Source organism: Halyomorpha halys, unplaced genomic scaffold (genome assembly GCF_000696795.3).
Source record: "Halyomorpha halys isolate HHAL.00 unplaced genomic scaffold, Hhal_1.1 Scaffold261.1, whole genome shotgun sequence".
NCBI classification, from domain to species: Eukaryota; Metazoa; Arthropoda; class Insecta; order Hemiptera; family Pentatomidae; genus Halyomorpha; species Halyomorpha halys.
The window spans coordinates 63,387-80,725 of record NW_027116513.1 but is presented as its reverse complement, the minus strand read 5'-3'; the positions used below and the strand labels follow the sequence as shown (position 1 = coordinate 80,725).

General features: G+C 28.1%; 1 protein-coding gene across 1 annotated transcript; it reads right to left on the bottom strand.

Moving 5' to 3' along the window:
- Window positions 1-1,171: 1,171 nt before the first annotated feature.
- Window positions 1,172-5,384, bottom strand: dbe (KRR1 small subunit processome component homolog dbe). The gene is made up of 3 exons (XM_014420161.2): window positions 4,737-5,384; window positions 2,598-2,909; window positions 1,172-1,759 (listed from the first exon to the last, which is right to left on the bottom strand). Exons 1-3 carry the CDS (start codon window positions 5,256-5,258, stop codon window positions 1,610-1,612), a joined length of 984 nt encoding a protein of 327 aa, XP_014275647.1. The 5' UTR covers window positions 5,259-5,384; the 3' UTR covers window positions 1,172-1,609.
- Window positions 5,385-17,339: the final 11,955 nt, after the last annotated feature.

Sequence of the window (17,339 nt, the reverse complement as noted above, 5' to 3'; positions counted from 1 at the left end):
AAGTTCATTAATATAAATAATAAGCTCTGGGGTAGCACTGAGGTAAGGTGCTACGCTACTAACTCCATGGACCTGGTTCAACTCCGGCTGTGGCAGATAATTATTTATTCTGTACTGTAGCCATGAGTCAACCCTGTGGAACACTCCTGGGGTGGACCCAGTCTCATAAAGTGAGTACTGTAATTAGGGAAAAATCTGGCAGTTGAGTGTGATCTAGAAAATCAGCTCCTTATATAACCATTGATCTAAAAATAGCAAAGCAATTAGTGTAAAAGATTTTTGATGTTGAGGGTACGGGGAGTAGTTCAGGAGTCTGTCAAACTAAGTAGGTTTGTTGTACCAGTAGGTGGTCAAGAAGCCATCATGTTTGGTCAAAATGTCACATAAAATGTAATTGACAATGTATATATATTTTTAATTTAAAACCTGAACACAACTATAATTTAAACTTTAACTATGACAGCCATTCAATATACTTTGTATTTAACAGTTTGTAAACTTATGTAAATAGTTAAGAAAAAATATCACATTTTTCAACATAATCACCCTTCCTCCTTATTGGCACTCTTTTCTCACCAAATTAGGTTTTTTAAATTTTAAATGTAAAAAGAAAGGAGGGTGTTCAAAAGGCATGTAACTCTCAAACACCTAAAGCCTCTTTCAATAGTCCTAACATATGAAAGTCATTTGGTGATAAATCCAGAATGTATGCAGAGTATTGAGGAACTTCCAGAACATAACATCAAGTTTTTAACTAGTTAGATGAACACTATCAGGAATGAAATAGATGTCCTCTTGATGAAGGATGTGATTTGTTCAAGAGGCCCACTATCTAAAGTGGTGTGGCCATGTCTTCAGGACAGATGAACACTGAGATCCATTGAAATCTATGGACTAAAAGTGATTTGTTCAGGATCACAATCAACTGTCAGGTTTTTTTCTCTGAACTCACTTTTTAGAGACTGAGTTTGCCTTAAGAGACTCACAGCCAAAGTAACATAATAAATTATTACTTGCTACACCTGGATTCGAACCTAGGCATGGGAGATAGTAACACATCACCTTACTCACTGAGCAACTCCATTCCTTGTGGATACTTATAGGGAAGAAAAATATCTTTTAAAAAACATTAAAGGTCTCATCAGCACGACTGAGAGACATACAACACAAATAAAACCAAAACTAAAAATCAATATATATTTACAAATTTACAATTTAAGTAATAAAATAATTCATTTTTTATTACAGTAGCTTAAAAAAAAAGAAATTTATAACCTTTTATTTTTAAAAAATTTCATCGAAGGACAAGATGGTACGGATAGTAGTAAAGAAGTAAATTAAAATAATAAACTATATTTTTTTGAAGGTTGAAGTTTGACTTATATTACAAATCTTAAAAGACTTATGCCTGAGAAAAAGTCATAATGTCGGTGATAAATAAATAGTTTTATTACTATTTTAGGTTTGAATTCGACAACCAACTGGACCATCTAATCTTATCCTTCAACTCTATATCGTTAACTAATTAACTTCCAATAAAAAACATCATCATCAAATGAACAGTTCAAATATAAATAAGATGGTGTCTTTTTAAAAAGTTTTCCTTAGCTTATCTCAATTTTTGTTTTTTAATTTTTCTTTTTAGTTCGTCAATATTGACATCAGATGAAGTAGAAGGTTTTGAGACACTGGTTTCTTCTTTTGGAGGAATGAAAGGTTCTTTCCGTTTTTCTTCTCTTCTGATTTTTGCTTCCTCATCCTAAAAAATAAAAATAAATAAATTAAAACATTAAAGAGTATTAAAGACACATGGAAATGAAAAATGATATACACTTAAATAAGACAATGCAAATAAGTCAATCTATGTTTACTCGGTGCATTCAATGACTCAAATTCGAATGAGAATAGTCTAAAGAGTTGTGTGATAGAACATAATAATTTAAGTATTTCTTTTTAAGAATGAAATTTCAAAAAAATAAATAAATAAAAGATAAAGAATATAAACATTTAGAGAACCAAAAATAGCTTAAAATTTACCTCTACCAAGAAGTAAGTGCAAACTAATTTCTGTCACTGGATTCTTAAATAAAAATGTTTGAACACAATAATAACAACTTTAACACTCCCTGGGTGTGTGTAGGCCTAACTTGGCAGCTTTTTCAACATGGTCGGGTAATATTTTTTTTTTTAATTTATAGCCAATAACTCCAAAAGTATTAAAAGTAGATAAAATAAGTTTAAAGGATTAAATTGTACAAAGTTCAGTTTATAAAAATTATGTGTAAGGAGGTATACATCTTCTTAGATTTAGATTCATGAAATGTTCCATATCTTTCAATATGTGAAAGAATTGGATCACTCATGTCTACTGAAAACTCTTCATCTATGGTGGTTTGAAACATATTATAATAACAATATTCTATCAAGCAATAACAGAAGGTTAAAATGGCTAAAATTTGGAAACAAAAAATAAAAAAAAGTTTAACAAATAATAAAAGCAATCCTAATATGATAAAGATAAAACAGACAAAATTATGGGTATAGTAAACATCCAAAATATATCCAAGGTAATAGACAAATTAAATTTGAAAACAGACCTTTTTGAACCTTTCTGCTCTTTTCTTCCTTTTCTTTTCTTCCTCTGTCATAAAGTACTCCCCTGAAGCAAGCAGTTTGTCGATATCCCTTTCCTGTTGTGGAGGAGGGAATGGTGTATATGGTTTCTTTTCCTTCTTCTTCTTTGGCTTTTTCTTAGCACCAACCGATTTCGACTCAAACTTTGGTAAAAATCTGGACCAATTTTCATTTTTCAGTTTTGGATCTTTAGCCAATTCACGTTTTATCATTAAAGCTTTAATGTTGTAGATAGGATGTACATTTTTCATTGTATCCTCCACTACCCGTCGAACCTGTACATAAATTTTAAAGATAATTATAATGATTACTAGAGCTTATAACATTGATTATAAAATAAAACAAACTGAATACTTACATATTTTAATTAAAAAAAGGAATAACATAGGTTTATTAATGTATCAATTTTCTACATTTTTTTGTAAAACAATATTAAAACCACAATTTTAGCATATTAATTAAAAAAAAAAAAGACTCAATTCAGCCAAACCAAACAATTATCTTTTCACTTATTAAAATTTAAGGAATAATTTCCATTAGTGGTATAAATAAGAATTTATTTTCAGATTTTTAAAAATCTTGAATTTTTTCAGTTTTGATGTAATTATTTTTTTTTTAATTGGTTAATTATTGTATTTTTTAATCTTCAAAAATTCATCAGTATTTTAAAAATGAATTTTAGATGGTTTAATTTGATATTAGTTGACTATTCATGGAGGAAAAAAGTTAACATTGCAATTAATTATTTGGACCAAACTAGTAAGATCATTTTTTTGTAAATGATACATTATTATACTTCTCCCAGTTAACCACAAACAATTTTTTTTCCAACATTTAACTACTGGACAACAAAAGTTAAAGAGCGCATTGGTGACCATGTAATTCAACAACAACTTTGATTCGGTATGATTTTATTTATGTTATGTTTGTGTAAATTTTACACACCATAATTATTTGGTAATTTTTTCTATTTGTTATTATACCACTAGCATATTATTTTAAACTAATATATAATATACCTAGTATACTTTAAACTTTTCATAAGCCATTTTCTAATTGAGTGTAAGTGAGTAAACAACCATTGTTATGTCAGAGTCACAGTTGCGATGAACTAGTTTTTAAAGAAAAGAGTTTAATTTTGAAACACCATATTTATTAAAAAATAAATAATAATTTCATATTCATTAACTGAAGTCCATAGTATCGAATTACTGTAAATTTCATGTTAAAAAAAATATAGAGGGCAAAAAATTTACTTTTTATTTACAAAAACGAGTTTTATAATACAAATTCATATTCTCTGCTAACTACCAAAACCTCTTATATATTCAAATTGGATTTTGTTAAATTTAGATTAAATATTTTGTAATTTCCACATATTCTGATAAAACCATCAACACTTATTTATGAAAACCCTGAAATGTTTGCTCATTTATCAGGCAACTGTCCGCCCAAAAACATGTTCTTAGAAATCGAATGGTCAAGTTTTGTTAATTATACATCAATGTATGAAATCATCTCTCAGCTTATTAACTATTATCATTATTATTATTATTAACAATTATCATACAGCTTTTAAACATTGGTAGGTAATGAAATGCAATCTTTAGAAAAGGGAATTTGGACATCACATGTCCTTCGTCCAGCTACTACCTCAATTAAATCATGCTGAAAACTAAACTAGAAATTACTAAGCGTTAACATTACTTGAGAGTAAAGACAAGTCTTAAGTCATGTCAACTCATATTAAATATTACTCATTATATTTATCTTAAACTTTAGCTATGAATGGTGTACAGAGGAAGTACTAAGCACAAAATGTACTTAAAATTATTCAGATCAATGTTCAAAAGAGCAAAATTTGTTTAAAGAGATAATTGAACTCGTTAAACTGTTGAATTGTCAAAGTAAATATTAATTCCACATTCTTGGAAGATGGAATGATTAATGAAGTTAAGGTCCCAGTTCAAATCATAGCTATTTAGAGGATGATCTGAGGAAACCATGAGTTTACTTAAAGTTGACTAAGCTTATGCAAAATATTTTTTTCTTTTACACTAAATAAGGAAATATAAATTTACATCTAGAAAGTAGTTAGTTACCTGTGCTAGACCTCGATAGGGCCCAACTGCAGCAACTGTTTGCCCTTGAATCTGAACATAACAATTAGTTAGGAGTTCAATAGACTTAAGTGTACAACCAGCAGGCCCTATAAGCCTCTGTCTCCTTTTTAAGAATTTTTCTTTATTCCTAATCATAGTTCCAATTTTAATGATATCGGAACCATTATCATCCAGTAACACTTTCTCAGCATGCTCAATAGGTACACTTCGAGATAGTAATTTAATCATGTCCCTAGCTTTTACAATTATAAAGGGATCCCAAGTTTTCCTTGTGGTGCGAACAGTCATGGTGCCTTCAACTAGGTCAAGCTCTGCTTTGATGAAGTGTGCCCCAAGGATCTTCTCAACAAGAGGCCAGCACTTTTTTAAATATGCTTCCCTATATGTTGGGAAACGTGTGGAAAAGGAACTCTCTTCTAGAAGACCATGAGGGTTGTCCTCTTGCTTGAATTCCGGGATTTTTAAACTCCAGGCGTCAGAAACGGGTTCTGTTTCACCCATATTTGACTTTTTACGTTGAAATGCCGTAAGAATAAAATTACAAACACACTTAACAGTATAAATCACATAATAGAAACCTCAACACATTGTAAACAACCATAGCACTAGTCACATGGTTAGTATCGAAATAAACATTGGTATCGATATAATCAAAGAGGTAAACAAGTTGTAGAGGTTACAAGTGAAGTTAGGTAATTTAAACGTTTTAAGTAATTAGGAAAAAAAAACTCAAATTCAAAGACAAATCTCTTAATAAGGATATTCGTGAAAGATCTTGAAATAAAAGCCTTACATGTCAATTCATATATCTATGATATCAAAATATGCATTGCACATTTATGAAACTAATAGCATGGAATGGAGTTATTGATAAATAATTTCATAATACTTGTATGTAAATCTTAAATTCATTTTCAACATCGATAAAAAATGCAGAGTAATGAAGAAAAAAATGAAGAGGTTTCATGAACGGGTGGAATGAAGATTCTGAACTTGTAGTTCTAGATATTAACTAATAATTTGAAATCAACCACGTAAGATAATTTCAATTTAACAATTATTAAACTGTCATACAATTATTAATGTTTTTATTTCTGGTTTATATTCAATGTAAATTGAGTGTTGAATACTGTTGATAATTTTTTTAAAATTAAAACCGTACTCAGTATAAACAATAAGTATTTACCGTACTAGTTATAAAACATTATATACCATACTAATAATAAATATAAAATTGGTTGAAAGCAATGGTGACGACAATGTCATTAAATTTTTGTTATCGCTAAAAAAGGGAAAACAGAAGAACAATATGAGTGCTAATAATATAAATAAATTACTATTTTCAAATCGCTTTGATCTCCAAATTATTAGAAGATATTTAAACAAGAATTGTAAAATATTTTAGCCCATCTATAGCTGTAAAAAAGAGTCCAAGGAGATCGCTGGTACAGGTTATATTAGGCGGGGACACGTGACGTCAGAAGGTTAGGATCATAGGATCGAAGAGCCTTGTTATAAAATGAGAGTAGGTACTATTTTTACCTCATTAAAGTTAACTTTGTTATATTATTAATTATATAAATAAATAATATAATAATAATAATAAATTTGTAAATAATAATTAAATATTTGTAAATAAATAAATTTGTTATATTTTATTATAGGCTCCACAGTTTAGTCCAGTATTAGTAACTAACCTTTGGCGTGTTTAATGATTAAAAGTGGTGCATTAAATTTGTGCTCCTATGTCCATTTTAATATTGTGGATTCTGACCATAGGGTATAATTACGTTACTGTGCTAATATAACGACTCATTCGTCGGGAGTTTCATGAAAAATAAAGACTACATCTGTCATTGTGATGAGAATATCTTTTCAACGTCATGGAAAAGTTAGTTAGGTTTGCCATCATGGTGTCAAAATAGAAGAAGATTTTTTGCGAAATGTTTGAATTTTGTGATCACGTTCTCCCACAACAGATCATTTCTAACAATAGGTAAATTCTTAAATAAACTGGCCCTTATTAATTAATTTAATTCCGCGATTAAGTTAATCGTTTTTCTCCCCCGAACGAAGCAGATTCTATTGTTATATCTTGTTTCCAACCCCTGAACACGAAATAACCATGAAGGCAAAAAAAGCACGAGTTAGTGGTATGTCTGAACTCGTCTGTGCAAATATATTGGTGCAAGATAAGCAGAAGTTTAACCACCCTTGGTTTAGTCAATATTAGGTACCTACGTATATTGATGCCCCCAACAACAGAACAGCAAATTAATCGCAGTGAAAGATTTCTTTTAAGAAACCACTGATCCTTTAGAGTAGAGGAGAAGCTAAATCAAAAACTTTCACAAATTTATTCTTAAGAAGATTTAAGTACATTAAATTTGCAATAAAAATGGTTATTTAACTTTGTTTTTATGAACCGTGAAGTTTCTGAGATATGGAAGCAAAAAAGAACCCACGGCTTGTACCCATCGGACTTGCTTCCCTCTTCACGACTGCAGAGCGTAGTTACCCCACGAGTTATGGCTCGTACACGTAAGACTCATCCTGTTAATTAACTCCTAACCAACTACCTGATCTATATGAACACGCTCTGTCGAGGCCTTCTGGTAAAGAGTACTTCACATCTTCAATTAGAGTCAGAACCATCTTATCTAACACAACTAACTCGACTGGAGTATACGAAAGTCCGACAAATTTGCGCGTCAGTTTTGGAATGAAGGAGGAAGTGGATGATGTAGTAACCGTGCGTATTATCATTGTCTTTCTTAATAATAAGGCTTAACGAACCCGGAGGTTCGATTCCGATACCATAATCGCTTTCTACCTACATCCGTCCAGTGAAGTACGTCCAAATCCAAATCTAACAGATCAGTTTTAAGGGAATCCTCCAACTCCTCGGTCTACCCGTCGGACGTTTCAGTTTTTTTGTATCATATTTTTCTCCTCCATACCTCCAAAACCATATGGTTTAGAAAAAAATGAGTTGTATAACTGCTTTTCTAGGAAATTTGTTTAGTATTGAATCCATTCGACCAAAGTCAAAAAATCTTAGAAATATAAGTAAAAATTGATAAAACCCCCCTTTTTTCACTATATTCAATCGTTAGACATTTATATACTAGTGTCATTGAAAACAATATAAATTAGGTCACCGTTTTATTTTTTTAATATTATTGATCTAATTTGACTGGACTAAGACGGATTAAAGCTAGTCCATTTAAAACTAGCGCATGAGTACTGAACTAAAACATTTTCCCTTAAGTTGTTTACCTATAGTTACATACATTTCTGTGGCAATGTTCAGGATTAAGTTGTTTTGTGAAGTCCCTAAATAACATCTTTGTTTACTCCTAAACCGTTCGCTCCGTTAATTCTGAGACTGCTTACTTGTGCCAAAATAAATTCAACTTCACCACTTAAAAACATTCCTGTTTGCTCCGAACTGGAATTCACACTGTTTTTGCGTTCCTGTAAATTTATATCCAATTGTGTCATGATATATTGAGTAACACCGAATAATACTTTTAATGTAACTAATAAATATTTTTATATTTACTTATTAAATACCATTGAGTTGTAGTTCAATACTTTTAACAGATAACGTAATGTTTTGAAAAGGGAAACGGCTAGGTAAAGTCTGATGATTTGATTACAAGCAACAGGAAACCTGGAGTTCTGTTGATGATGTTGACAAAAAAGTGCAAATGCTTCAATATATTCATTGTATTTATACAACCAAAATTATTTTCCCATCTAAGCTTCCGTCCACCACTAAATTGTTTAACCATCATTTTAATTTTCATCTTCTTTCTATTCATTCGTTCTCCACTGGGGCCAAAGTTTTAACACACCTAAAACTGAATAAAAACTTTTTATTTCGAAAAAAAAAATCCAAGTTATTACCTATGAGGGCAAATAATTTTATTTTTTGGTTCTTATGAAAATTCGTATTTAATTGTTTTTTTGACGCCAAAAAAAAATTCAACTTTCTCTTTAAAAAAAAAATTATTATTCAACTTTGCAACATTAGTCAGTCAAGATTGTATCAATATTGTTCTTATATAATATATAAGTGGGGTAATCTTATACCAAACCGTTTGTTTTCTTGTGTAAAATAAGGAAATATTGGTGATTGTAATAAACCAGTTCAAAAGTGTAAAAAAAAAAGAAAATAGTACGCTTCCAATAAAGTATGGTAAAAAAAGTCATAATTTTTATAGAAATAAATAAAAAATTCCCAACAAAAAAATATGTTGTGAAGTAAATTTTTTATATTTCGATTTTAATATAAATTTGTATACATATGGTGTACTCATATTATAGTGTATATACAATACACTACAACTCAATAGTGTCCTCATGATGTCGCTATCTGGAAAACAAATGATTTTTCTAAATTGGCCACGTTAACTATTTTTATAATTTCTATGATAATTCCTATTTAAGGATTTTAAAGAGCCCTAAAAAAAACATGACTAGTTTTTTCGTTAAAAATATTTTTTTTACTATACAGAAATCGTCTTTTGGCTTTTATGATTTTGAAGAAATTTAAACTCATTTAATTGAAGTTGTGATATTTATTTTTTTAATTAATCCAATTCGCTTTAATGAATTAATTGAAGCAATTTTTTTAAAGATAATCTAACTTTTAGATAGAGAGAAAGAAAGTCATATTGATTTTTCGCAACTCAAAATCCTTAAATACGAATTTCTACAGCAATAGAAAAATAAAATATTTTGCTCAAAATTTTCAGCTTCAATGGTTGATACTAGACTTTATTTTTTGCAAAAACCAGGAAGATTGCAATATATTTAACATGATTCCAGCAACCTACGCAAAACTTAGGAGTGGATTAGAGCCCTGTAAACTACGCGAAATGACAAAAAATAGACGTAAGTAAATAAATTAGAACCTGAGATGTACAATAAAAAGTTTGAAGAGTTTTTGTTTATTGGAAACTAATTATTCTTCCTAATAAAGACGTAAAATACAAAAAAGTATTGGTATGAATTGGAGAATTAGAAATTCATCTATGAAAAAATGAACAGAGTTATTAATGTTTACGTCAACACCATACAAAAAAAACAAATTCTATTTTCTATGAAAATTCAGGAAGTTTTAATGTAACGAATTTGAATTGCTTTTTCCTAAAATGGAACAAAATATTTTGAACTATTTTAAAGGAAGTGTCTTGATTTTTATGAATTTGAGTTCATTTAATATGATCGAAATTATCATTCTCTGAATCATATAAAAAAAAAGTTTATAATATCCTTTTGATATATATAGGGAAAAGACAGAAAACAACAATAATATAAAAATGCTGAAGTTATTTAATTTTTTTTTTAATCGACTTTAAGCATTCACAAGATATCTGGGACACAAGTCGAATATTTTTATATTTTTAGACATAGTGTCACCCAAAAATGTTTTATTGAAAACAATCCCGTCCGTAACCTACACTTGTAAGTTAGTTTGATAAACAAATTCGAGTGTTAGGATCAGTTAAGTTACAAGACTAGTTTGTTGTTTATTTTAAGTATTTATTGATATGTTATTATTATTGAAGATATGTTGTGAAGATATTATGTGCAAGGGATACACATCCCCACTACTAAGACCTAGCTACCCCACGCCGGGAAATCAGTTGTGCCTCAGCCGACGACAGCTCAACACTTCGTAACCGTAAACGAGAAAGTCAAATGCCGATCGGCGTTGATATCGACTTCCAAGATCTCAGTTTTACTGCAGGTAAGATCTTTAATTATTATAATATTATTTAATAAAAAATATAAGTTCGCTAAAACGTGAAATACTCCATTGAACGACGGTCCAAATGGAGCAAAATTCACTAAGAACACACATTAAAAAATTAAACTTTCTTATATTTAGACAATAATAAAAATAAAAATATCTTAATTTTATATTTACTTTAAATAGTCATTAAAAACCATTTAAAAGAATACATAAAATCTTCAAACAGAAAAATTTACCAATAAAAAAAATAGAACAATGTTAATATTATTAATTTCTCAAAAAACAATTATACAGAAAATTTATATTTCGGCAAGTCAAACTGATACTGTTCTAAATACAATAAAATTGAAATTGAAAATTTTTTACTCCGAGTTTTTCTTTATATATTCATAAGCAATATAAAAGCTTCTTTTTATTTATAAGTTAATGTTTTGAATGAATAGAAAGTTAATTAATAAAACCTAAATGAACTTAATATTTATCACTCAAAAAAATTGTTTGGTACATATCAAAAATATAAATTTCGATATTATTAAATTTTATATAAACAATAAATATTATTAAAACATACATACAAAATATTTGCAGCTGTTATAAACTATATCTTTATTTTAAATAAAATTAAAAAAAAAAAAAATTGAACTCATCATAAGGATATTTAGATTATTGGTTTTTATTTAAAATTTTAGGACATTGATGTTATAAAAATATATAAATGAACAAATACGTACACATAATATCAACAGCATGACGAACTGACTGAAGGCCAGCTGATAGGATTCGCCTGAGTTTCATTTCTGATAATTTTGTCAATTATTAACGTATTGTTTTATTAAAGTTTGACTTTTTTTAAATTTATAAGGACAGTTATTAAAAAATAATTGTGCTAATGTTAATGATTGAAAAAATTACATTTGATTTTTATTATAATCGATTTAATTGTGCGCTGTCAATATAAGACCTGTTACACATCCAACCCGACTGTCGTTTAAACAATTTTCAATCGATATTTAGCCGACAATGACATAAAAATGGATCTTTTTATATTTTTATTACAGACTGTAGGATAATAATCATTAAACCGACACTGACCCAACTGTCATTTAAACTTTACCAAACTTAATTTGAAAAAAAAAGAAAGAAAAATTGAATTTCCGATTTGATACTTACCCAACACAAGTAGTTGTTGGGTAAAAGATGCTTTTTTTTTTTCTTCGTACCCTTCATTAAAATAAATTAGTAGAACATAGATAAATAATACATGAAATGTATTATATATGCTTTTACTGAGTCTTCTTCCTTTGATTGGTTTGTGGCATTATAAGGTGTTGATATCAGTCCAGCTAAGGTGGTATAGTCTAGCTATTGCCCAAGTCTACGCAATGGAATCAATAGTTAACCGCGTGGTTGATGAATAATTATTAATGATTGGGTAAACTGTTGGTATATTATATATTTTTTTTCCGACAAACATTGCGGTTGGGGACATGATACACCACTCTCGTGCTATTATTGCGAGAAGACGGCAGATGTACGACTGTAGATGTCAGTGAAAGTAGGAATCAATATTTGTACAACGGGTTGAACGTCGAGACCGCACGAGTGTTTTCTGATTTTAATGCTTAAAAAAACCTTCTATTTTCGAATTTAAATCTGCAGACATTTTCAAAATTTCGTCTTTTCTTTGTTTACAAATTGTTTCAAATTTTGTTTGATCATTGACGGATCCTGAGAGGGGGGTTACCCTAAATATAAAGAGAATTTTAATTTTTACATAATATATTTTTATCCTATCAAAACTTATAATGTTTGGATTTTAACCCACCCCAGACAATATTCTCCATTTTTTATTTTTGCTTTCTTGACAGACGTTTGAGTTGATAAGGTTTTGTACATCCTTTTTTATTTCAAAAACACCGATGTTTACTCACGAGGATCGATTTTAAAAACAAAATTTCAATTTTATGTGTGTATTTGTTTTTATTAATTATATTTGTATTTAAAAAAATTTGAATATTTATGAACTAAAAAAAAAATTAAACTGTAAGTTCTCAGGAATTATGTAAACCTGCGGAGGGTTGTTCTTTTAATTAAAAAAAAAAAAAAGAATGAAATTGGGTTTTATTTATTTATTTATTTGTTTTTCTTGTTTTAGAGTTAATCCCTGATTATTTTTTATTTAATTGCAATTTTAATTCGATAAACATATGAGTTTTTTCTCACATAAATATTGGATGTTATGAGAAATCACTCCTTCCTTTTGTTACTATAAATACAAAGAAATGTTTCTTTAACATACTTGATATTCACGTTATAAATCTGAAAATGTGTATAATTTTTTTTTTAAACTTATTATTATTTTTCTTTTAATTAGAACCCGATAATTCTGAGATAATTACAGCTATGATGTTCCTGTTTGCATCAATTGGTGTATAAGAATTTTTTAACTGACATTTTTTTGTGTGACAGAAAGTTTATTATTAACCGACACGATTTAACTAACTGCAATGTTAATTAAACGTTTAAAGTTTTTATATTTTATTTTGTACTTTTATTCTATTTTGGTTATTATTTCGGAGAAGGATTGTAGGCAAATGGTTTTGGAGATTTCCAGGATGCCGTCTTAAGTGTATATACGTGTGACGTGTGTATATATCTATAGGGTTCTAGAAGTAACTTTTAAGGAGTCTCAAGTTTTTTTTATTGTTAGTTAAAAAATTTTCTGGGTCTTACAGTTTTGAAGTAATAATTTATTATTTATATTAATCTTGTTTATTTGATGTCTCTCGTTTGCAGGAGATAATTGTCTAAATTGGAGGTCCATTTTGTTGTCAATTGAAATAACCAATATCCTACAATGAATCTTTGACATTATAAGCTATTAATATGTTATCATTTCATTTATTAACAATAAAAATTCATATATAATACTAAAAAATTAAAGTTGATACGTGTTGTCAATATATATCAACATGTACATATATATAGAACAATGTGGAAAATTATATAGCGAATCAAACGATATTTTTGAACTTTGAACTTAAGTTGAAAAAAAAATTCAAAGCAGGAAAATCGACAAACCAGTTAAACAAGTTGAGGTCTTCGTTTTTAAGGAAATTATTACCGATACTGCACTATAATACATTTTCCAGAATTATTACACATTTATTTATATATTTTTTTCTACTACAGAAATAGCACTTATTGACATTAAAATATTACGTATAACGTATACTATATGAACGTATATTTTTATTATTTTAAAATATTAACGAGTATGTTTCTGAATTTGAGGAAAACTCTTATTTACTTTCTATTCGCCATAGTATTACGTTGATCCGCTATTGAAGTCCGAAAAGGTTCAAAGTAGCAAAGTGCCTCTAATTTATAATATTTATATTATTTATATATTTATTCTTGGCAAGTGTGAATATTTACAATAATTACTTCAGTTTGTTTAATAACATGTTGCAATTATTTACAAGTTTATAGACTAAAAACTGAAATTTTAAAGTTCTAAATACTCGCACAAGGAAATGGTAGATCAACCAACGAAAAAAATGAGATGAAAAAAAGAGGCGCCCAAGATGCGTTCGAAAATGAGGTCAAGTTCATAGTTCTTTGAAGGTTCTTTTTAACGATTTGGTTTTCGTTATTACAATCTACACGAGGAAGTGATATTTCGTCATGTATGACATATGTAATTAAATTACCTAAATTTTCAATATGTTTATATATAACCCATTATTTATAAAATTAAAAACATTTAAATTATTTTTATAACTTTCAAATCTTTGGTTTGTTAGATGAATATTTTAGTACAAGAGCCGAGAAGAAAAAAGGGCAGTTAGGTCACCCCAATTTTTTATTACTTAATGAAAACTAGATATAATTACTAGGCAAAATTGACGAGTCTGCCAAGTATAGATAGGGGGAATAAAAAATGGCGGCTGTTTCAGAACCTTAAAAAAACATTAATTTTTTATTCGGAGCTCTATATCTTAAAAATTAACATTACTAAAAAATCTAAGAGAACATTATTTAAAGAAGAGTAAATTTGCTGAAATATTAGCCCTAAAAGAGCTATTTACGTCCCCAATAGATCTCGAGATATAGCTTTTTAAAAAGCAAAATTTCTTAAAAATCTACTGAAACATTAGTAGTTAGTTAATTTATTTTGAGAAATCTATATCTCAGGGACTATGTGACGTACAGATGTCTATTAGCACTCAAATTAAATCTAGTTTAATGGACTATAAAAAAGTTTATGTCCTTTATCTTCGTAGGAATAGTAGTTTTCATGATATTTGCTAAAATAAATTGATTTATAGTTGTTCGGACAATAAGTTTGATTTATGAAAAACTTCATTTTAGAAACCATTGGACGTATACACATTGTTTATATGCCTATAAATTTTTTTTTAATGCCCTAAATAAATTTGCAACAAAACCTAGAAAATCGAAGACAAAAATGTTTTTTTACAATTTCTTTTTTCTTCTTCATTTATATATACTTATCAAACTACTTCAAAAATGCGTTTTGCTTATGTATTCTTTAATTTTAAGGTTTTTTTTTTCTAGGTAGATCAGACTCAGAGCTATTTGGGGGTCCAGGGCTTTGAAATCAATTTTATTTATTTGTTTACAATAATTAATTAATTTAAAGTTTAAAGATTTCGTTAAGGTTCTGCATATTTCAAAACCAAAAATTTTTATAGAAAAATATTTTAAACTTGACTCTACGGTTAAAAATCAACTACAACGTTCTTTTGAGGTGTCATTAAAATGATTTAGCATTTCAAGAGAACAAACGATCTTTACAAATAAGGAACAAAAAAAAAAATAAGTAATAAACAAGAACCTTTACAGTTGTCAACTGTGAGTCAAACGCCCGCAAACTCACTCTTGACATTGTACAGTCTAAAAAAAAAATATATATATATATATATATCCATCGTTGCGAATCACATAAACGTTTGTAAAGCTAATTAAAAATCTCAATAACTAGGCTTGGATATGAAATTACATCATTTCGAAGGGAAATTAATCGATATGATATTGTAGAATTATCGAATTCTGTGTAATTCTAAATAATAATGTAAGATGAGGATCGGTTCTCAATTGGCCTTCAATTAAAGTATTAATAGCATCAGAATAATTTTAAAAGGTCAATGTAATAAAATATAATAGCCTATTTAAAAATTATTGTTGAAGCCGTACATTGTCACGGATCGCTTAATGATATACCATTGAGATAAAGTTACACCATGATAATAATAAAAAAAAAAAATCAAAATTATTGAAGTAACAGGTTTAATTCAACATGTGCCGTAACAAATATTTGGTCCAGTAAAATTATTATCTAACGGGCTATATAGATAAATAATATTATGCTATGGTCACATACAGGTAATAATAATTGCATAATCTGGGCAATAATTATATAACAATTTAAAAGTAATAGCTATCGTATCAGTCCAATTCAACAACTGTTCATTGTTGTTTAAAAAACAGTTTAATTTATAATATTTTTCAAAGATGAAAAAAAAAATATTCATAACTTAAATATTTTAATTTGATTTTATAATTCTCAGGAACTCAAGTATATCTTTAGAAAAAATTAATATATTTGTTTCACTCTTTCAAAATATTTTCGAATAAAATTAATAATTAATATTAATTTTCTATGTACTAGTCAAACCATTAATAAAATAATTTTTATTTTTTCAAATAACTCGGTTACAAAATAAAAACTCACATTAAAATAAAACTTCGTTCATACTGTTATGAACATGTTGGTTTACAAGTGAAATATACTGAGTCGAAAAATGAAGTTTTGAAATATTTAAAAAATAAATAATAAAAAATTTCTTTTTAATGTCATGGAAATAGTAATTTTAATTTACTTACTTATAATATTAATACATTTTTTGAAAATCATGTTTGTTTTTTCTTCCTTATTTGTAAAGATCGTTCGTTCCCTTGAAATGCTAAATTATGTATCCTCAGAAGGATATTGTACTTGATTTTTAACCGTAGAATCAATCTTACAATATTTTTCTATAAAATTTTTTTGTTTTAAAATGTGTAGAACTTTAACAAAATCTTTAAAATTTAAATTAATTAATTATTGTAAAATCTTAAAAAAAAAAAATGAACACGGTCAAACAGCAATCTTTCAGTTTTTTTTTTTAACGTTTTGAAACAACCACCATTTTTTATTCCCCCATACTATACTTGACAGACTGTTGAATTTTGACTAGCAATTACATAGTTTTCATTAAACTAATAAAGAATTGGGTTGAAATAACTGGATTTTTCCTCTTCTAGTCTTGTTTTAATAAGTAATATCGAATCTAGTGATGAGAAAGATTTATGTTTAAGCAACTGTGAAATTTAATCAAGAAGTATTTCTCATATCGCTGTTAAATCCCGTATTTTTACAACGATAACAGTTAAAAAAAATTGATGGGTTGAACCTGAACTAAAATGAAGTAAAGATATGAGTCATTCGGGAAATTATATGTGTAAATTCTCATCAGTGGAGGAATAAGATAACTGTTTAGTGTTTCCATTGTCGGCTTCAAGAACAAAACTGATAATAAAAAAGGTTCCTGTGGTTGATATGTGACAGTGATCATTATGTCAAACCATTTGAAAAAGCATTATAATTTCAAGTTCAGAATAATTTTTGTTTATTTAAAGAATTTTTAAAATATTTTTGAACATTTATATTTTTCATGCATTAATAATTATAGCAGTGAGAGTAAAATAACTGTTTAGAGAGGTATCTTCTTAGACTCGACGGATGATTT